The 22136-nt window shown below is 41.5% G+C and overlaps 1 protein-coding gene across 1 annotated transcript; it reads left to right on the top strand.

Moving 5' to 3' along the window:
- The first annotated feature begins 3249 nt into the window (after nucleotides 1-3249).
- On the top strand, nucleotides 3250-22128 carry LOC124063349 (collagen alpha-1(II) chain-like). Its single transcript, XM_046396916.1, has 50 exons — nucleotides 3250-3386; nucleotides 3581-3634; nucleotides 4000-4092; nucleotides 4735-4812; nucleotides 5448-5492; nucleotides 5616-5669; nucleotides 5942-5995; nucleotides 6367-6420; nucleotides 6545-6598; nucleotides 6714-6767; nucleotides 6892-6936; nucleotides 7125-7178; nucleotides 7317-7361; nucleotides 7487-7540; nucleotides 8011-8109; nucleotides 8231-8275; nucleotides 8386-8484; nucleotides 8607-8660; nucleotides 8770-8877; nucleotides 8985-9038; nucleotides 9215-9313; nucleotides 9497-9550; nucleotides 10095-10193; nucleotides 10382-10435; nucleotides 10546-10599; nucleotides 10713-10766; nucleotides 10954-11007; nucleotides 11653-11697; nucleotides 11942-12040; nucleotides 12862-12969; nucleotides 13121-13174; nucleotides 13331-13384; nucleotides 13530-13583; nucleotides 14133-14186; nucleotides 14289-14396; nucleotides 14509-14562; nucleotides 15214-15267; nucleotides 15391-15552; nucleotides 15783-15890; nucleotides 16315-16422; nucleotides 16612-16665; nucleotides 16793-16900; nucleotides 16998-17051; nucleotides 17174-17281; nucleotides 17388-17441; nucleotides 18066-18173; nucleotides 18303-18591; nucleotides 19447-19634; nucleotides 19756-19998; nucleotides 20123-22128. The coding sequence occupies exons 1-50, from the start codon at nucleotides 3264-3266 to the stop codon at nucleotides 20267-20269; spliced, it is 4203 nt and encodes a 1400-aa protein (XP_046252872.1). The 5' UTR covers nucleotides 3250-3263; the 3' UTR covers nucleotides 20270-22128.
- Nucleotides 22129-22136: the final 8 nt, after the last annotated feature.

Here is a 22136-nt window from a genome sequence, read left to right as displayed (position 1 = left end):
TTCCTGCTTCCGCTTCCCTCATTAAGTGAGCTTTTACCATAAAGCCACATATTGCAATAAAAGGAGAAATGGAGAAAATATTTCAGTTTTAAGTAGCCAAAGTCATTTCTGATCAGTAACTAAACTGCCCTGTAACATGTATGCGCTAAATACCACTTTCACAAATATGCTTAAAAAACAAATAACAACAGTTAGTAGGCCCAGCCCTAAGCTGCATTCATTAAACAAATCACTCATTCTTAATTCCCCAACGTGTTTGCACTGGCGCTTGACACAGCTATGGGATCCAGATGGAGAAATTTAGAAGGTCCCTGTGTTTACTTAAGGCAGCAGCTTGTCAATTGGGCACAGTATCCCTGTAAGAGAGGTTCATTCATACGAGCCGGGGAGCAGGCCTGCAGGTTAAATATACTCAGCCAACAACGTGAAATACCTCAGCTAGAGCTTCAGACACAACTGTTAACTGTGGCTGTTGTTGACATTACATTTTGTACTGCTGTAAAAAATGTGCACATGATGAGTTATTTTTTAAAGCTTGTAAATTATAACTGTAATCCACAGCTACTGATCTGACCAGTGTTTTGTTGTGTCAAACCAGCACCTGTTCATCAGCATCAAAGGAACAGAGCCACTAGAATTACACTCATATTACTTGTTCCTGTGCTGTTTATTTTTATTTTACATCCTGTAATACTTTGCATTACGTTGTAAAGTGTTCACAGCTTTTGTCTGAAACAGGATAACTTTTATCTTTCTCCGTCTTCTTTCTATGTTCCTCCCTTGCTTTGACTAATCACTCCTCTTCTTACCTCCATGCTGCTATTACTCCTCCTACTTCCTTACCTACTTCCCCCTTTCATCCCCTTCCTCCCTTAACCCAACTGTTTTTTCCAACAACAACTGCCATACCAACCCATAACAAACCGCAATACATCTCCCTGTCTAATTCTCCATCAAACCAACCTTTCTGTCTTCTCATTGCACTTATTTCTCCTCTGTCCACCTGCCACTTGCCCCCTGCTGGACCGCCACAGAGGAGGCAGGTGGCTGCATCCAGGACGGCCAGCAGTATAATGATAAGGATGTGTGGAAGCCCGAGCCGTGTCGTATCTGTGTGTGCGACAGCGGATCGGTTCTGTGTGATGAGATAATCTGCGAGGAGATCAAAGAGTGTGCCAACCCTATCATCCCATCTGGAGAGTGCTGTCCCATCTGCCCCGCTGATGCCAGTGCCCCCATTGGTTGTAATTTATTTATTCAGATACCCATAAATAAATTACTCTTCTAGCTTGCATTTATCTCACCCTGACAAACACTTTTGAATGGGGAACTGCCTCAGCATCCAAGTATTCTACCTGATCACAGCTGCTATAGTCACTGCTGATAGTCTCTAGATGCGATTTTAACAGTATTGGCTGCATTTTTAGTTTTAAGATTTGAGATTTATAAATGTTATTTTACTCAATCAGTTCCTGATGTTCCCTATTCCAAAGTGGCCCTCTACATGCTTGGTTTGGATGGAGACCAGATTAGCAACATTACCAGGAGGATCTCATTCCCATGTGGAACTGAATGGATCCTGAGATGTGTTGTCTGGATCTCACCCAAACCTGATGCTTCTGCTCATTTTAACTCATGACTAAGATGAAGCCGATGTTTATACTGAGCCTCAGCTCAATTATTTATTTGACCCATTTGGAGGTCTTCTACAAATTTAAGGCGTCTTCAGAGAGCTTTCTTAACGTTTTATGCATGAGGCCTTATGGCAAGACTCTACAGATGGACCTATCAGGGGTTCAGGGCTTGCAAGGACCCACTGTATTCCTGTGGTGCCCCCAGAGACCCCCTGGGATATGACAATTACAATTTGACTTTTTTTTTTTGTATTTGTAAAAGAGCATTTTTCAATCAAAATTACAACTTGACCAAAATACTTTTCCTGACATTTGAGTTCTTGCTCAGTATATTGACCAGGCCAAGAACAGCTTAGCGCAAAATCACTTCAACAATATTGGTGTGTAAAAAACACAACTTTAAAAGAAGAAGAAAATAAACTTAAGCTAATCTTTCTGATGTCAGTCGGACACAGTTTACTTTCCTTTGACTTAGATTCAGATTTTGCTGTAACGATTGGATCTGAACCAGCCCATGCTCGTTTCTGCTTCACCCCTTACGTCTCACCATTAATATAATCTGGATGGGTTCTCTGTCTGTTGGTTTGGCGAATGGTATTTTGATCACTTCAGCATTATTAGACTTCCATGCAAGAATCACAGGCTAGAATCAAATCAGTTAATTGTCTGATAAGATTGTCTGATATGTTTACATCTTTTAACATTTTGTTCTGTCCCCACCACCACCACCACCACACATGTCCATCTGCAACATCAGAGACGATTGGCGCTAAGGTGAGGCAGTGGGTTGTGGGAATATACTGCTATCCATTCACTCAACATGCAGCGATACAAAAGACATCAAAAAAATAACTTTTCCTGTTAAATTTGTAGCAATAAGTAAAGTGTTTCGGGCCTCTGGTGTAACTTCTTTCTTTTATCAATCAGGGCCAGAAAGGAGAACCAGGAGACATTGCCGATGTAAGTATGAATCCTGTGCACGCACTGACACTCCATCACTGTACAAAAAACGTCCACTCTAAACTTCTTACCCAGAACTTTGCCTTCATTTTCTTTTATTTAGACTGAATAATTACAGAATTTTATTCCAATGCTGTGCCCTTTTATGCCCATAATAATCATCTACTGACCACACATATTTCTCAAGATCTCGTTGAATTTGAAATTTCTGTTTCCACCTAGAGCTGGCCCAAGACCCTGAAACATATCACTTGTTTTGTTATCTTTAAATATTTATCAACTTTCACAATTCCTTTTCCCCTGATACATTTTTCATGATTACAGTAGTAATTACTCACTGATAAGAGACTAAGTGCAATGTCCAACACTTCCTCGTTAAACTTTCTGTTACATGAGGAAAAGCCCTGCATTCCTCGGGCATAATGAACCCCATCAAATCCTCTTAGATCCTCTCAGCAACTTTGCTTGCAAGTGCACATGTCAGGTGAACAAAGTAAGCCAAAGCAGAGGTTAAGAGGAGGTGATGTTGTTAGCAAAACTTGTCCTGTCAAATGAAATCCTCATCAGACAGGTGTTTTGTTTTTTTTTAACTTGATGTCTGACTCCTGCAAAGTTGGAATGTTCTCCTGTAATTCCAGCTGTTCAGAAACTAGTACAACTGGACACAACATGGAGGAGCTGTATCGTAATAAACAAACATTTATGACAACAACAACACTGAAACCTAAACAGCTTTTTTTTAATTTCACCTTTGTGCAGGTTGTAGGACCAAAAGGACCACCAGGCCCTATGGTAAATACTACACATTTTTATTCATTTTATTGAGATTTTTCATATATATATTATGTAGCATATTGGTTTTTTATATATCCAAGTACAGTTTGATGAAGTTGTTTATTGTTCTCTGATAATATTATTCCATCCTTGAATATGAGTCTCAACCATCCTGAATGTCTTCGTCACACAAGTATTTTTTGTTTTTGCAGGGCCCGCCAGGTGAGCAGGGACCACGTGGGGAAGCTGGCCTTAAGGGCGATAAGGTGAGACAAAAATCTGCGTCCGAAAAAAACACTCCCGCACTAATCTACTCAGAACATTAGTCAAAAGAAACTGTCTCATGTTTAATGTTGTAATGTGATTTCACTATTGGGCCATCTAATCTTCTTCTGGGTAGTCTGAGATTTCAGTGTTACTGCTGCTCAGGTGTAGGAATACATTCACTATGGAGCATCAGTAAAAATGTTTGTTGTGACAGACAATGGAAACAACAAACCAGTGCAGTGGTTGTAATGCAGTGGAAAGTGCTCTCATGCCTCTCTGTGTAATGCAGCTATCATTTCTGACTTTAAACTTCTTTAGTACTCCTGGTGACTTAGAGGAAATAATCTTCTCTCTTTTTCCCTAGGGAAATCCTGGACCTCGAGGAAGAGATGGTGAGCCTGGCACCCCTGGAAACCCTGGACCCCCCGGACCACCTGGACCACCAGGGCTTGGAGGAGTGAGTCTAACAGCACTTTTGCATGAACAGCATGAACAAGAGCTGATCAAATTAATTTGTCCTGCTCAGATTTAAGTCCCAACACCACAGTTTCACTACCACATCACACATCACTCAGTGATAAAAATCCCAGGTAAAACAAGAAGACTGATGTATAAATATATGGAGATGGAGATGACTTTATGGTAAAATGTTGATATAAATCACAAGCACTATCTGTGTCTTTCACCATCACGTTATCTCTCATTTGCTCTGATTGCAAAGCTCAGGATGAAGTGAACTGATGAATGAAAGTTTGAGCACTGAGACTTTACTGTAGCTATATTTGACTGGATCCATACAGCTCACAACAGCTTGAAATGAATCCTTAAAATTATTCATTTTTTAATCAAAGAAGAGGGAAGAAGGCGCTGAAGGCACACTTCAGATCTTCACTACAATATTCTTGTACTGCTCACCGTCATGGAAATGTAAAATGTGAAAAAGGCGCTTTAGCAGGGAGCAGGTGCAGGTAGTTTTTCCCTTTATGTTTGAATGTTGTTTACTTGCTGCTGTGTGTGATGGCCCCTTAGCTCAGGCACCTCAGTCAGGATAAACGACATAAACTGACCCTCAGTCTCTGCCTGTTTTGTGTTTGGACAGAACTTTGCTGCTCAGATGGCTGGAGGTTTTGACGAGAAGGCCGGAGGCGCTCAGATGGGTGTGATGCAAGGACCAATGGTAAGAAGTACCATGAACACTAATTAAATCTTACAGGAAGAGTGTGTGTGTGTTTGGTAAATCATTAATCTCTCACCATGACTCTATCACTGACATTTCGTTTGTCTCAAAGTTGCTGCTGAAGATCAGTGGTAAAAAATAAATTGTGAACACTCAGGGAGATGATCACAATGCTGCCACCTTGTGGTTCAGTAGTTTCACTCCAACACTGAGATTTTAGCTGACTTTAAAAAAAAAAAAAAAAAAAAAAAAAATTCAAGCTTGTTGCTGACACTAAATTGAGGAATGTTATGTTTTCTTTCTTTAAAAAGACTCTGTTGGAATAAGCCATATTAAAATATACCTTAAAAATGTTCGAACTTTAAAAAAATAATAATGATAATAATTACATTCTAGATATGAATGGTTTTGCAAATGCTTTGTAGTTATAGCAAGTATAAATATAAGATGTGTTTTTAATCTTCTGAGCACACAATGAGGTTTGCTTTTTTAGTTGCTTCATAATTTCATATTCTTCATAATTGTAATAGTTTTGAATGTTGAAGTTTTTTATTCAAGGCAATTATTTGATTAATTTGTCACATTATGCAGTAAAAACAGAACTGGTTCACTTATGTCTTGCATTTCTCTTGCAGGGTCCCATGGGTCCTCGTGGTCCCCCTGGACCTTCTGGAGCTCCTGTAAGTACCTTCATCACAGCACTGCATCACTATGTGACTGATCAGTGTAATCAGAGATGAATTGCTGGCATAAATAAAATAAATCCCAAAATAAACACTTTGCTCTGTCATTTGTACCTGTAGGGGCCACAGGGTTTCCAAGGTGGCCCTGGAGAGCCTGGCGAGCCTGGTCCATCTGTAAGTATTCTTATGTACCACAATGCACCTGTGTACCTGAAAGACTGACTTCATACTGTACCATTTGCATTTGCTGCAATGTGTAGGGCTTACTGAAGTCTACAGAAACACAAATATGCTGATTAAAAATAATATCCTAAGAATACTTGAGTTAAGTCTCTCACGCAGTGGAAATCATTGGAATAATCACCAAATGTTAGCACAGCAGCTACAAATTTAGTTCAGCTGCTGGACAGTCACCAATAACTTATCTGTCTTTGTATTTATAACAGGGACCAATGGGACCTCGTGGACCACCTGGACCTTCTGGAAAACCTGGAAGCGATGTAAGTGTCAAGACTTCATCCTCATGTGAAGCCCATAAATCATTCAAACATAAGCACAAAACTGACACTAAGCCGAGGTCGAAGGTCAAAGCAAACCACAATTCTGAGTGACACATGATAAAAACAAACAAACAAACAAACAAACAAAAAACAGTAACGACTATTTCACTTTATTGCATTAGTATTAATTCCTGAATACTTAGTCAGTCAATAAAGCGCATTGTATCATATGTACCACCAGGGGGCACTGTTTGTCTCCTAACAACACCTGAAAATGATGACTGCATTAAACACCAGGCTGCACCTGCATGCAGAGCAGCTCCTGTCCACTGCTCTGGCAAACAATCATGACACTTCTTGACTGTTTTTAGGGGGAGGCTGGCAAACCTGGAAAATCTGGCGAGCGTGGACCTGCAGGGCCTCAGGTAATTCCTCACTGATTATTTCATATTCAGATATACGATCATTTCATCTGCTGCTAAACCTAGAGACGGAAATCAGAGATGAGTTAAATATTCCTCGTTTATATATTTTGTCTTTGTACTTCAGGGAGCTCGTGGATTCCCGGGAACTCCTGGACTTCCTGGAATCAAAGGACACAGAGTGAGTTTTTAACAGCCCTCAAACAGAAGAAGCAGGAAAACTATTCTTTAACACACACTCACTTTTATCTTAAGTCTGACTTAGTCTTGAGGAGTCCTGTCATGTTTCTCTGTAGGGTCATTCTGGTCTAGATGGAGCTAAGGGAGAAACTGGAGCTGCAGGAGCCAAGGTAAAACATTTTAACCAAAGATAATCCAGATTATTCTTTGTTGTTGTTGTTGTTGTTTAGTAACTGTTTCCTTTGTTTGCTGATTACTTTCTCTAAATTTTCTGACCTCCGTCTCTCCTGTCAGGGTGAGGCTGGTGCTGCTGGAGAGAGCGGTGCACCTGGACCCATGGTGAGGAATACTGCATTAATCTGGGGGGTTTTTTAGCATAAAAGTATAATAATGACACTATAATAATTACAGCATAATATTAACAAAAAGGGATGACAGAAAAAATAAATGATAATAAGTTTATAAATTAAGGCTATATGTTTCACAGTGATCAAGATAAGCTGACCAACTGTATCTGCTGTTTACAGGGTCCACGTGGTCTGCCTGGTGAGAGGGGGCGTCCCGGAGCTGCTGGAGCTGCAGTGAGTCTCAACAGTCCTCTATATGCTTCAGTCCACTACGCATCAGCGCTTTTAGTTTGCTGCACTTCGTTTTGTTAGAACTTCAAATCCTTTAGAAATATATCAAGTCTTCAGTATGCTGTCTTTATTCCTCTTCAGGGTGCCCGTGGAAATGATGGTTTACCCGGTCCTGCTGGTCCACCTGTGCGTATCGTAGCCCTCACTTTGCATCCAATTCATCTAAATGATTTATTTTATTGCCTTTGATGACACAGTGACAAAGTGATGAGACACAAAGCCTAACTTGCAGATTTTTGTTCTGTCTACAGGGACCCGTTGGTCCTGCTGGAGCTCCCGGTTTCCCAGGATCCCCAGGATCTAAGGTTTGTACTGACCAACCTATCAAAATCCAGTATTTTCTTATGCAGTAAAATAAAGCATTCAAAACCTGGTGATCCAGTGAATTCTTCCTAAAGTATTTTTAGACAGTTCACTCATTATTCAGTAAGTTTAGATGGACTCAATACCCATAAACTCCTACATTCCTGGTTCTTTGAGTTACTTGGAGTTTTGCCATGATTGAATTCATTATTATATTCTACAAACTACTCTATAATCTTATCAAGAAAGAAAAGAAATGCATTCAAATATCCATGTCATATTCAGTTGACTTACTTAGGATAAAGACATAGATGAACTTGTGTAACAGAACAGACAGAACAGGTGCAAAACACACCATCATCTCCAGCTTTGCTGTATGGAGGTACACATGTTTGATTCACCGGTAAAAGAAATGGATGAATAAATTACTGCTTTCCTATCTGTTAATCATACATTTATTGTGTTCTGTCAGGGAGAAGCTGGACCTACTGGAGCTCGTGGAGCTGAAGGACCACAGGGACCCCGTGGAGAGGGCGGTACTCCAGGATCTCCTGGACCTGCTGGAGCATCGGTTCGTTTGTCACCTGAGTGATTTTGATTTACTGATAAACAGGACTTAACTGTTCTTACAATGTGTTTGTCAATTCATTGTCTACACAGTGTGACCCTTTGCTTCCTCTCTCTCTGTGTAGGGTAACCCTGGTACTGATGGTATTCCTGGAGCTAAAGGATCTGCTGTAAGTGCACCCACTGTATTAGAATACAACTTTACACTGTGTGTCTTTAGAACTCATAATAAGAATATGAGTTTATGCTGATATTCTGTTGTTATCTTTCTTCCATGAAGGGTGCTCCTGGTATTGCTGGTGCTCCCGGATTCCCCGGCCCTCGTGGCCCACCTGGACCACAGGGAGCTACAGGACCTTTGGGACCAAAGGGACAGTCTGTAAGTTGTGTTGAATTACTCTAAAACTCTGTGAAACCTTAATACTTGTTAGTGATGTGATTATTGTTGATTTATATTGTATGATTTATTGTTGTGACTCTCTTCCTTATTGCCACATTTAGGGTGACCCTGGTCTTCCTGGATTCAAAGGTGAAGCTGGACCCAAGGGAGAGCTTGTGAGTTACTCTGTTTTGACTAGATCATACACGCCGTAACCACTGTGAAACATCCTTTGTAATTACACTACAGAGGAGATTTACTTATTATGTATCTGAATTTCTCCAGGGTCCCGCTGGTCCTCAAGGTCCCAACGGCCCTGCTGGTGAAGAAGGAAAGAGAGGTGCCAGAGGAGAGCCCGGAGCTGCTGGACCAATTGGACCTCCAGGAGAGAGAGTGCGTAACCAAGATGAACAATAATACTGGCAACAAATGACATTGTGGATTTCTTGTCGCTGTTTAATGCACAATCTAATCACATGTATCTCTGTGATTCCCTGCAGGGAGCTCCTGGTAACCGTGGTTTCCCTGGTCAGGATGGTCTTGCTGGTGCTAAGGTGGGTCCTGTGTAAAATGGCACTTCTTTAACAGTCAGAACTGATTCCAGATCATGAACATATTGACTTAATCTGATCACTGCTGCACAAGAAAGATTCTTTTAAGTTCAAATTGATCTGCCACATTTGCACCAGATCGATATTTAACTTGGCTCATTTTGTCTCACCTTCTTCAGGGCGCCCCCGGTGAGCGTGGTGTTCCTGGTGCTGCTGGACCTAAAGGTGCTACTGGAGACCCTGGACGCACAGGAGAATCTGGTCTCCCTGGAGCCAGAGTGAGTCCTGCTTCTTCACTTAATCCAGAAACAGTCAGACCATGTTTCTTACATGTAACCCTCTTAATCTCAAACCAGATGGATATTTAGTGTGGTTAGTTTGGTCTGACTGACTTTACTGATTCTGTGCATTGCAAAGATTCGTGATGCTGACTGTTTCTAAATTTTGTGTGCCTTTCATAGGGTCTTACCGGTCGTCCTGGAGATGCTGGTCCTCAAGGCAAAGTTGGAGCTCCAGTAAGTACAATATTAATCCTTGGGCATTGCTTCCTGTTATGCCTGTGCCAGTATGCAGTTTTTCAGTTGTTAAATAATAGATGGCATTTTAAAAGATGCCAAGGAAGAATACACATTATTACCAGCAGAAGGAAAATCAGAAAATCACCACTGGAAGATACGCTGATGTCACAGTTTAATACATTTTCATCTCAGCAAAACGCACGAAAAGTGAGAATGAAAACATAGTAGCCATCAAAGTGGCTTAACGGCAGCCTTTGGTCCTACAAACAGCATTCTGAGATATAACAAAACTACTGTATGTGTGCTTACAACAACACAAAACGTCAATCACAACACTTAATTCACCACAGGTTCCAAGCCAGAGACAGACATTACAGTGTTACTCACATTTAACAGCTGTCATGATGTCCATTTAGACTTGAGAAGCCCTTTTTTTTTGCAGGTATGATAATCCTAATGTATGTGAGCACAGCATCACAATGACCACCCACAAGTTTCAACTCCCAAATGAACATCTGTTTTTACCTTGTGCCTTTGACAGGGTGCAGCCGGTGAGGACGGTCGCCCCGGCCCACCTGGTCCTCTGGGTGCCCGCGGACAGCCAGGAGTGATGGGATTCCCTGGACCAAAAGGAGCCAATGTGAGGTTTTTTTAATAAGATTTGAGTAGGAACACTAACGGTGTCTTCACTGTAACACACATGTTGCCAAAACCTGACGACATGCAGTCTAAATACATTCATGGGACAGGTCCGATACATTACAGAAGGGTAAATATCACTTTTAGCACTCTCTCTAACCATCATTTACTGTCATTTCTCTTCAACAGGGTGAACCTGGCAAGCCAGGAGAGAAGGGTCTTGTGGGTCGTCCTGGTCTGAGAGTGAGTGCATTTTCTTTTTCATTCAACCCTCATGCAAAACTCACAAACAGATTCATCATTTTCTGTCCCCAGATCATTTTGTAATAATTTAAATACTCCACTCTGAACAGGGTCTGCCTGGAAAAGACGGTGAGACTGGTGCTTCTGGACCTCCTGGGCCTTCTGTGAGTATTTCAGTGTACTCACATGTCATGAGAGATGTGTTACACTCACCTGATATGATATTTTCATGTTCTCTTTGTACCTGACTGACCACCTGTGTTTGACCCTATCACAGGGACCTGCTGGAGAGAGAGGAGAACAAGGACAACCTGGACCCTCTGGCTTCCAGGTGAGTTTACTTTCTCATCAAACCACAGATACACCAGTCTGGATAACAAAACGCTAAATTCAACATCCATTCCTCTGAGCTTGAACATTAGTGGGATTCATTTTCACTACAGAATCACCAGACGTATTGGTAATTACCTTGTTTATACAGACATCATATAATTCATCTCTTTGATGTTGTTGGACAGGGTTTGCCTGGACCAACTGGTGCACCTGGAGAGGCTGGAAAACCTGGAGACCAGGTGAGAGTTTACTCAGGATTTGGTGCTTTGGATTTGGGGTTCCATCAACCCTCTGGATCCAAACTAGGGCTTGTCACTTACATGCCAAGGGGTGTTATATCTGAATATCCAAACATTTCCTGCAAATGACAGCATGTGAAATAAGAAATAAAGAGTGTGAAAGACAAGTTAAAACTCTCTGGTTCTTGACAACATTGCTAACTTATTAGACAGCAATCACTTTTATTCTCCGCAGCAACAAGAAGGACCTATTTAAATATCCCAGTGCTAATGCTTAATGTTAACTGGCTGCTGCACACAGTCCTCAATATTACAATCTTTTTCTTATGACATTTTAAGTTAAAATGACTTTACACTGCAAATATATGTTAGGAATCAACGAGTCCTCTAGCAGTTCAGTATTACAGCTTAAGTCACATGGTCCCGTGTTCTGTATATTTAATTCCTCTCAGTTGTTTTTATATTAATCCGTTACATATTTTATTTCAGTCACTGTAAATCATATGGGTGTCACAATATACCCGTGATAATATCGTGTAAATCCCCAGCTCAGATCTTACACCTTGTGGAACTTTTGTTTATCAGCTCACTTGATTGTCTTTTCACTATCATTAAGTGTAAATATTATCTTTTCTCTCTGTGCAGGGTGTTCCTGGTGAGGGTGGAGCTTCTGGCCCTGTTGGACCCAGAGTGAGTTTCCATGTTAACATTCCATGTCCTCATTTCTAATGATTTCAAAGCAAAGAGTAATATATATGTAGCCTGCCACATGCGACTCATATGTGACTCACGCATACAACAAGACGCTGATTTTGTCATCTTGGTACTACATCTGACCCAACAAGCAGTCTTACTTTCCCACATCACATAACTGAGCAATTTCTGCAATTTCTCATTCCTCCTATTGATTCAGTGTCTTTTTGTCTGCTAACAGGGTGAGCGTGGTTTCCCTGGTGAGAGGGGAGGTGCTGGACCTCAGGGCCTCCAGGGACCTCGTGGACTTCCCGGAACACCCGGAAGTGATGGACCCAAGGTCAGTGCGTGACTTTGAAACAGATTTTATGTTTGTTGATGCTTTGCTGCCTTTCTTACTGCTTAATGAGTATCATCCTTGCTAGACTTTAGAGCAGGTGCTTTAATCACTCACTATCTCCACTGTGCCGATTGAAAGAACTTACAAGTGGCTCTGAGTTGGCCAGATTTATATTTGTGATTCCATCTAATTGTCTAGTTCTAATTCGTGAAAGGCTGAAATCTAAATTTTGCCACATGGTCATTATATATATATATTTCTTTTTTAAATTCAAGAACGAACAGGATGATTATTAATATTTTCTTGGCCACTAAGGATTTTCTCAGGATTCCTCGACTGGCTGACTTCCTGGAGTCTCTGTTGGTTGCCTGGCAACCTCATAGTGACAACAAAGAAGTTAGTCCAGGATGTTACTGTACCCAGCCAAGAAATAGAGTCTGGCACATAACCTGTAAAACAATGTGTCATTTTAAAACTTTGGGTTTTGTTCAGATTAAACAAACAAGACAAATAATAGCAAATAATGAACTTTAGAGGTGTTGGCAGGCCAATTTTATTATCCACTGACAGAGCCAAACTAGCTGCTTCTCCTGTTTCCAGTGCTGTGACCTTTGTTAAGTTCTTGTTTTCTGTGAAATTATCATGTAGTTTATATGAATAATTAATTATAATATTTAGGAATAATACATGCACATCAGACAGCTTATGCCGTGCCAGTAAAAAGAGGAGCAGCATGTCCTCACTCAGACTCAGTTAGTTCGTAGGAAATTAGTAAACATAAAAGACTTTGACTGATGACTTCTTTTGTAATTCTAAATCAGGGCGCCATTGGACCAGCTGGTGCTCCTGGCTCCCAGGGACCTCCCGGCCTGCAGGGTATGCCTGGAGAGAGAGGAACCGGTGGTATCCCAGGACCCAAGGGAGACAGAGTCAGTATTATTTTAGAAGTTCTCAAAATCTGGTTTTATTTTAATATTATGGATTATTTAATGAGCGAAACGATACATTTAAGAAACCAAATGTCATGACCAGGGGCCTCGCAGTTTCATGTATGATTAACTGCCAGTCTCCATCCAACAGGGTGACAATGGACAGAAGGGACTTGAGGGAGCTCCTGGAAAGGATGGTGCTAGAGTGAGTTCAAAACAAATCCTTTTTTCTTATTTTGCTATTACAGGATCTCAATGTTTTGACAGCCACCAAACAAAACATCAAATCACATTCAAACTCCATTCTCTATAAGTTGTTTCCTCCTCTTATCTGCTTATCTGTTTTTGTTTTTCTTCTCAGGGTTTGACTGGTCCCATTGGTCCTCCTGGTCCATCTGGACCCAACGGCGCCAAGGTGAGAATAACAATGTTGCCCTTAGGGTTTGTTGATGGGTAAAATTGTTTTAATTGATTCTGAATGAACAGAACACCAATTCACTTATTCGTTTAACACATTTGTTACTTTGGTTGGCTTGACTGATGGGTTCTCTCCTATCCAGGGTGAGACTGGACCCAGTGGCCCTACTGGTGCTCCTGGTACTCGCGGTGCTCCTGTGAGTACTTCCTTTTTGTCATATGCACATCATGCAGTATACACCAGAACTGATCAGCTGAGCTCTAAATGTCTAAGACCAATAGTAGGCTTTAGCCAGGAGTGTGATGCTGCTGCTGCTCATAAAATTACAACAACATAACAGGGAGGGTTAATAAGATGAATTTGTACAGTGTAGAGACTTGTGACAGCTTCTGTTAAAAAGCTTTTTGCATTCACAATTTTGATCCAAAAGATCCAAAACGTCTTGTTGTTTGGCCTTCTAAAAACTGACTTATATAATGAGCTAAAGTCGCCAGTTTTTATTAGGCTTGAATTTGTTGGTGCTTCTGGCCTGGAGGGAGAATAGAGTGATGACAAGGTTGCACTAAATTAATTGTCTGATTTGGTCATTCTTCTGAAATGTGCATATTTCTTTTTCATTTTATCTGTTTTTATCATAATCGTTATCAATACACAAAGTATGACAGACTCATTTGTAAAAGAGAAATATCTAATTGTGAAACCATCATCAATATCTCAACTGACAGCCTCTTCTGTCCTCTTGCAGGGTGACCGTGGTGAGCTTGGTCCTCCTGGTCCTGCTGGCTTTGCTGGACCTCCTGTAAGTAACCACAATGCATTTTGTTCAAGTGATTTTCTTTTAAAAAAATAAATCTGTTTGTCAACATTTTGCCAATACTACTGCTCCGTTTAAAATATCCAGGGTGCAGATGGTCAGCCTGGTGCCAAGGGAGAGCTTGGTGAGGCTGGACAGAAGGGAGAAAGTGGTGCTCCTGGACCTCAGGGACCATCTGGAGCTCCTGGACCTGTGGTGGGTATTTGAACTCAAAATAACGTCTTGGAAACCAGCTCAATGTATCTTGGGTCAGGTTTTTGGATCATCATATATAAAGTCATGATTAACTGTGGTTCCTCTTTTTCAGGGACCTACTGGTGTACCTGGACCTAAAGGAGCACGTGGTGCTCAGGGAGCTCCCGTAAGTATCTTTGATTATTGAATGTAGATACAGCTTATACATGACACACAGATTCATTCATCCATTCACTCACTGGTTCATTCATTAAAGAATGATTTAACACTGCAACAAGATCAAAAACACTTAACACATAAGGAAGATAAAGAGTGTAGAGCTGAAATAAGTTGTCGATTAATTGATCGATTAATTAACAGGACATTAATTGCCAAATATTTTGATCGTCCATTAATAATTTAAATAAGTTTCAAGAATACAGAAAACAATAAGCAGATTATAGATGATAGAAGCATTTGTTAGTTGCAGCCCAGAGGGAATGTACACTATATAGACAAAAGTATCAGGACAGTTTTGAGAGTTCATCTCCCCTTTAAAGCTATAATAGCTTCCACTCTTCTGGGAAGGCTTTCCTCAAGATTTTGGAGTAATCACAGTGGGAATTTTTGCTCATTCATGATAGGCCCCTTACCTCAACCCCTGAAAAACAGCCCCACACCCCACCTGAATTCAATAATAAAGAGGTGTGTCTGAATACTTCTGTCCACATAGTGTACAAGAATATACAGACATGTAGCCTACAGTGTGCACACGCATGAATGTTTTCACCTAACATACACAATATAGAGTTTACTGAACTCTTATTCTCTTTGACAGGGTACTACTGGTTTCCCTGGTGCTGCTGGCAGAGTTGGACCTCCTGGCCCTAATGTGAGTGTTTAATCTATAACAAATTCCAAGAAGGGAAATTAATTTGTGCAGTCAATCTCACATGATTTGTGAGTGTATTTCTGCTCTCTGCTCCCACTAAAATTCTTTCTCTTTCCATCACAGGGTAACCCTGGTTCTGCTGGCCCCGCTGGTCCTGCTGGTAAAGACGGACCAAAGGGTATTCGTGGTGATCCTGGTCTCCCAGGAAGACAGGGAGACGCTGGACTCCGTGGACCTCCTGGCCAACAAGGAGAGAAGGGAGAGCCTGGAGAGGATGGACCCCCTGTGAGTTTGATTTTGCACCTGACAAGAACTCCTAAGTACCTGTTACTGTTGTGAGACAGCATCCACTGTCAATCACCTGCTATTTCAGCCTAATATTCATGAATAAACTGAATGAAGCCTACTGCTTACTGAGAAACATGAGAAAATGTTCTGCACACTTTGAATTCAGTCTGTAGCTAAATAGTCTTTAATAGTAATTAATGTTAATCTCTGTCTTCGTGACTCTGTAGGGTGCTGATGGACCTTCAGGACCTCAGGGTTTGGCTGGATCTCGTGGTATTGTTGGTTTGCCTGGTCAGCGTGGAGAGAGAGGCTTCCCTGGTCTCCCTGGACCTTCTGTAAGTGGTCTCGTCAATAAACATTGCATTCTTCTGTTTCTATGGAAGTGTTATTGATTTATTTATTTTGTCCAATTACAGATAAAATAAATTAATTTAAAATGCACTATTTTTGATTTTTGCTCCGTTGCATCATCCTCTCTCTTTGTCTGTCACTGAATTTTCTGTCCACAACAATATCTGATATTTACATGAGTAATAGCCTGTCAACACAGAACAATATGAATCTGCAAATTAACTAGTAACTAATAAAAAGTACAGTATTTGCCAAATTGTTTTGGAGTGAAAGTATAAATTCTTTACCTTAGACTTGTAGTTGTTAGTTACAGTGAACAGTGATTGTTAGTTGACGGTACGAAAATTATGTGCCTTCATTGTCAAAAGAGTTATTGAAATGTATTGACAAGATTTTCTCTGTGTTTAGGGAGAACCTGGTAAACAAGGAGCTTCTGGTGGTGCTGGTGACCGTGGACCTCCTGGACCTGTGGGACCCCCTGGACTTACTGGACCTGCTGGAGAGCCTGGAAGAGAGGTCAGACTTACACGATAACAACAACCAATGGCAACAAATCACAATGCCAAGACATCAGTACTGCATGACTTTGTGGCTGTAGAACCAGAAATCATACTTACAACCACAGAATTCAAACAATGACCACATTGCATAAATATACTCAGGAAATAATATTCATCAATTAGAAATCATGTTTCCTCATTTCAGGGTACCCCTGGATCAGATGGTCCTCCTGGTAGAGATGGAGCAGTTGGAGTCAAGGTGAGAATCTTCAGCCTACAGTCACATAAAAATCTGAAACTAGTCTAACAAACCACACAGTTTGACTAAACTCCTAACCTGTAGAAATTGTTGTCATCCTGAGTCATCATCTTGTGTGCTCCTATAGGGAGAGCGAGGTAACACCGGTCCTGCTGGCGCCCCTGGAGCTCCTGGTGCCCCTGGTGCACCTGGACCTGTCGGACCCCTCGGCAAGCAGGGAGACAGAGGAGAGGCTGTAAGTAGCGTAACACTGTGTAAGGAGTGTTCAGGCACTGATCCGTGGATTTGATGTTAACATGAGAAAGAATCCACAAAACTGTTTCTATCTTTAGGGTGCTCAAGGACCTGCAGGACCCTCTGGACCCGCTGGTGCTAGAGGAATGGCTGTGAGTATCTTCATTTCTACCGGCAACAATATCATTAAGTTTTTCTAGATTTTAATTTAAGTCATTAGAAGTGCTACACATATGCAGCCCCACACTTAATACATGTTAAACTTTTACTCAAGGGACCCCAAGGACCACGTGGAGACAAGGGAGAAGCTGGTGAGACCGGAGAGAGAGGTCAGAAGGGCCACCGTGGATTCACTGGTTTGCAGGGTCTTCCTGGACCTCCTGTAAGTACCCAGAATCTAATAGTTCATCCCTGCAGTGTCATTTTTTTTCACTTAATTTCCCTTTATCGATATGTTTCGACCATCTAAACTGCTACTGTCCTGACAGGGTTCTGCTGGAGATGCTGGAGCTTCCGGTCCTGCAGGACCAAGTGGACCTAAGGTGAGAGAACTGAACAAAAGCATGAAGCAAATGAGAAGAAAAACTCTTTTTACATTTCCATTTCCTGCAGCTTTAACTTCCAAGATATGTGATGGTAATGAAGGGCACAGGTTAGTCTTTTTGTAATTCTCCAATCACCTGGCAAAGACGGGGACAGGAAAGGCCACGTTCTTTAATTACCCACTGCTGTGATAAGATGGGCAGCTGGGGCATTTTGTAATTACTCTCCACAAGGAAAAAAGAAGCAGGCAGACAGGGGAGACCTTGATTTGTGAAACCACTCCTGCTGAGATCGGAAATGGACTTCAGTATCTATTGTAGATTAGCTAAGCACTGTGCATGATAAGAAAAATGAAGGGAAATGTCATCATACAAATAATCTTCTTGCATAATAAGGCAAAGTGCCTGGAGGTGATTGGGATAATAGAGAGAAACTGCAAGCACATTTGAATTGCTTTATCAGATATTGTTTTCTTATCCAGACTGCATGATGGAGCTAAAAACATAAGCAATATAACTCTATACTATGAACAGAAAGCACAAGTTTAGTAAATGAATGTTTCAGATTTGCAAAGGCATGTTAGCATCTACTGGCTTTTACTTTAACACCCACTGCTTCTGTAGGGACCACCCGGACCCGCTGGACCTGCTGGCAAAGATGGATCAAACGGACAGTCTGGTCCCATTGGACCCCCTGGACCTCGTGGACGTTCTGGAGAAACTGGTCCTGCTGTACGTAATATGTCCTCAAAGTAAAATAAAATCCATAACTACAAGAAGCCTATTTACTGTACCCTCCCATCTTGTTATATCTGATTACATATTTCCCTCTGATCCACTTCCTGATTCCTCCTCCTTCAGGGTCCTCCTGGTAACCCTGGACCCCCTGGCCCTCCTGGTCCTCCCGGCCCTGGCATCGACATGTCTGCCTTCGCCGGTCTGGGTCAGACTGAGAAGTCCCCTGATCCTCTTAGATACATGAGAGCTGATGAGGCCTCCAGCTCTCTGAGGCAACACGACGTGGAAGTTGATTCCACACTCAAGTCCCTCAACAACCAGATTGAGGGTCTGCGTGCCCCTGATGGAACCCAGAAGAACCCTGCTCGCACCTGCAGAGACCTGAAACTGTGCCACTCTGACTGGAAGAGTGGTAAGTAGGGAAAAACAAAAATGATAGAGAGGGAAGAAAGTCTGCTGATGTGCTCACTTTGTGACTTAAACAAGTTAAGTGTTTGTTGCAAAGCATTAATAGTTTTGTTTTTCAATGTAAAGGCCTAAAAAACATGTAAAATAGCAGCAAACTGCTCACAGAAAATGTGACTATTGTTCATCTGGATTTAGTCCCCATCATAGCACTGAGACAGAATGTACTTGACTGATATTAACCAGCATCACTCCACCTAAGTCCAAAGTCTAATCAACCACTGAAAAACTTGAAAAACTGAAAAGCATGGCTGCATTTAGATTACATGCTGATGATGCTCTGCTGTACATATATCTTCTGTCTGATTATCCTGGGGCTGTGGCTTCACATACTGAACAGTGGTTGTTGTAGAAATTTAGAAAAAGGGTGGCCCGGTACATTGATAAGCTTTTGTAGGCTCATATAACTGATACTGCTTAAATTATCAAAATTTTACTTAACAAAGAGAATTTATTACAAAAAACTAAGGCAGTTGTCAGCCACAGTGCTTCAGTCTATATATCACCTAGAAATACTGATACTTACTTTCACAAGCTTGGTTTTCCCCAAAGGGGCAAGTACAACCCACTCAGCCCGCTCTTGTCAGATTTATGATTATGTTCCAGCATTACCCTTAAAATCCTGATATATATTATTGATATAATATGGCATTCCTTCATAATACATATATCATGCAGATATTGGGCATGAGTCACTACACAGGCTTACGATATATTTCCAGATTAAAATCAGAGTTTGCAAGAGCTGCATGTAATTTTTTCAGTTCCACTCCTTATTAACGCACTTTCCTCATCTTTCTAGGTGACTACTGGGTTGATCCTAACCTTGGCAGCACAGCTGATGCCATCAAGGTCTTCTGTAACATGGAGACTGGAGAGACCTGCGTCTACCCAAGCATCGCCAAAGTACCACAGAAGAACTGGTGGACCAGCAAGAGCAATGACCGCAAACACGTCTGGTTCGGAGAGACCATGAATGGAGGATTCCACGTGAGTCCACTTTTACAATACAGCACTTCAGATCATTTCTTTGCCCATAAATTAATTTTGAAAACAATCCTCAACATGAAAGCTACTAATGAATACACTGTCCTCTCTTCCATTTGTACAGTTCAGCTACGCTCAGGATGGCCCTGCTGCCAGCGCTGCCAGTGTCCAACTGACTTTCTTGAGGCTTCTGTCTAATGAAGCATCCCAGAACCTCACTTACCACTGCAAGAACAGTGTTGCCTACATGGACCAGGCCACAGGCAATCTGAAGAAGGCTTTGCTGCTGCAGGGCTCCAATGACGTGGAGATCCGCGCAGAGGGCAACAGTCGCTTCACATACAGCGTGTTGGAGGATGGCTGCAAGGTGAGGGTGGACACTTAGAAAATCGATAAAAATTCTATCTTTCCAAATTTTAGTAAGTAAGTTTAATATATATATATGTAAAATTGATGTTAACACATTTCTCTCCTCTCCAACCAACCAACAGAAACATACAGGCCGATGGGGCAAGACTGTCTTTGAGTACAAAACACAGAAAACCTCCCGTCTGCCAATCGTGGACATTGCTCCTATGGACATCGGAGGAGCAGACCAGGAGTTTGGAGTGGATGTAGGCGCAGTCTGCTTCTTGTAAAGTGGAATATCACAATGGCCCCCCAAAAACACAGGAAATAAATAAACTCAACCATGAAACATTACACACACACTTCCACAATAAAGAAGACTGGAAATTCTAAAAGAAAATTGATACTTTTTCTCTCACAACGAAGTGCTCTCCAAGTTGTACTCCCTGGATGTTAGCACTGAAGGGCACCGGCAATATCTGTACATCACACCAGCATTCTCTGTCAACCTGCATCCTGAGATCCAGTCATGTTTCCCATGGCCCACTGTTGACAGGAATGAGTGAGAGCCAGGAGGAAGAGGGACCAAGCGAACAAGTTATGGAGAACAGAAACATGACTTGATGTCACTTATTTATTGTCTAATCTGAATGGGCAGAGTTGAGGTAGGACTGGGCGGGTTCATTTTGTAAGTAAGACAAGCCCCCTTTCCACTACCGAACAGCCGCACAACCTCTGTCCCAGTCCTACTCCATCTCCCTCCCTGTTTCCCTCCTTGACACACAAATATGGCATTTTGAATCAGTGTAGACAAAAAATAAATACTCTTAGTAAGTAAAATCAAATCCAGGTGCTCCAGGCCTGTCCATCGTGAGCAGGAGCAAAACCTTTACTGTGTATTATAAATCCTTGGTTCTATTGTTGTAAAAGTCTGTGTTTGTAAACAACCAGATGGTTTTATATATATTTCCACATTATGTGTGTACATGTGTCTATATGCACACCAACACTTTTTGGAAAGTGAGGTTACATTTGGGATGTATGCTTCAATGTCCTGTACCCCTAGACTGCCCATCAGAGGAAGGCCCAGTTCTCATCCAAAAAAATTAGTTTTGCAGAATTGGAGTGAAATTTGTTTTGCTTTTTTATTTGTAGTCATCCAGATTGTTTAAAGCTACCTCACGCTGAAAAACAAAGTGAAAGTGTCAAGTTTAAATCTGAGCTGACCAAAAATTAGCTTTCAGGTGAATCTGGGGCTGAATGGCCATCTTTGCTTTGGGTTGCTCTCTCTTCAGAAGGTGCTATGAGTTCTGTAATTCAGTTTCCACCAAACACCGCCCCGATCCTAATTCCCACTAGCCTCACACAACACACTCACACTCCACCCTGGAGAAGGGGTGTGGGTTAAGACAGGGGAGACAGGAGCTACCTGGAGGCCTCCTCTGGAGTCCAGATCCCCCAAAGCTGAACATGGGACTCCGTGGGTGGCCGCTCAAAAACAACCAGGGTGGGTTGTCTCTGTGTGTGTGAGGGCGTGTACATTTCTTGAATTAATTTTATTATGATCATTTTTGTTTTTATTTTGTTACACTTCTAACTGATGTAAATTGGAAAATAAAAGGAAAACCGAATTAAGAACGAAGTTGATTTTTGAGTACTGAATAAAAACAAATGGCGTGGGGATGTTTTTACTTCTTTCAACAGAACCATTCATGTGTGCTTAAGAGTTTTTGATGTTAAACGTGTCGGTTACTCTTGACTGACTGCATCTGTCTGTGTGAGTGTGTGAAAGCTTAGGACTGTGATGCAAGTGTGCATTTTGATATGAGAGAATCTCATAACAAAAGTAACAAAGGTACTGTATTCATTCTGCGGTTTCAGGGTGGGGCTGGGCGTAGTTGCCTCCTGTTTTTCCGATCTACCGATAACAGGCATACATAAGAATTTTGTAAAGTAATGATGCATTTGAGCAGCTGCATCACTATTTGTCTCTGCTGTGGCCAGCTTCCTCTCTGGTCTGTCCTGAGTAATAAAAGCTTGACTTAAGCCCTCACAGTGACATACTCTTATTTAACATAAAAATTTCCAATAGCAAACCAAACAACACAATTAACAAAAGGTCTGCTTTACATTTCATACATTTGGGAAGAAGTCTAA

Source organism: Scatophagus argus, chromosome 8 (genome assembly GCF_020382885.2).
Source record: "Scatophagus argus isolate fScaArg1 chromosome 8, fScaArg1.pri, whole genome shotgun sequence".
NCBI lineage: Eukaryota > Metazoa > Chordata > Actinopteri > Scatophagidae > Scatophagus > Scatophagus argus.
Note: the sequence above shows the minus strand (reverse complement) of the source record. Positions and strands in the feature narration are given on the sequence as shown.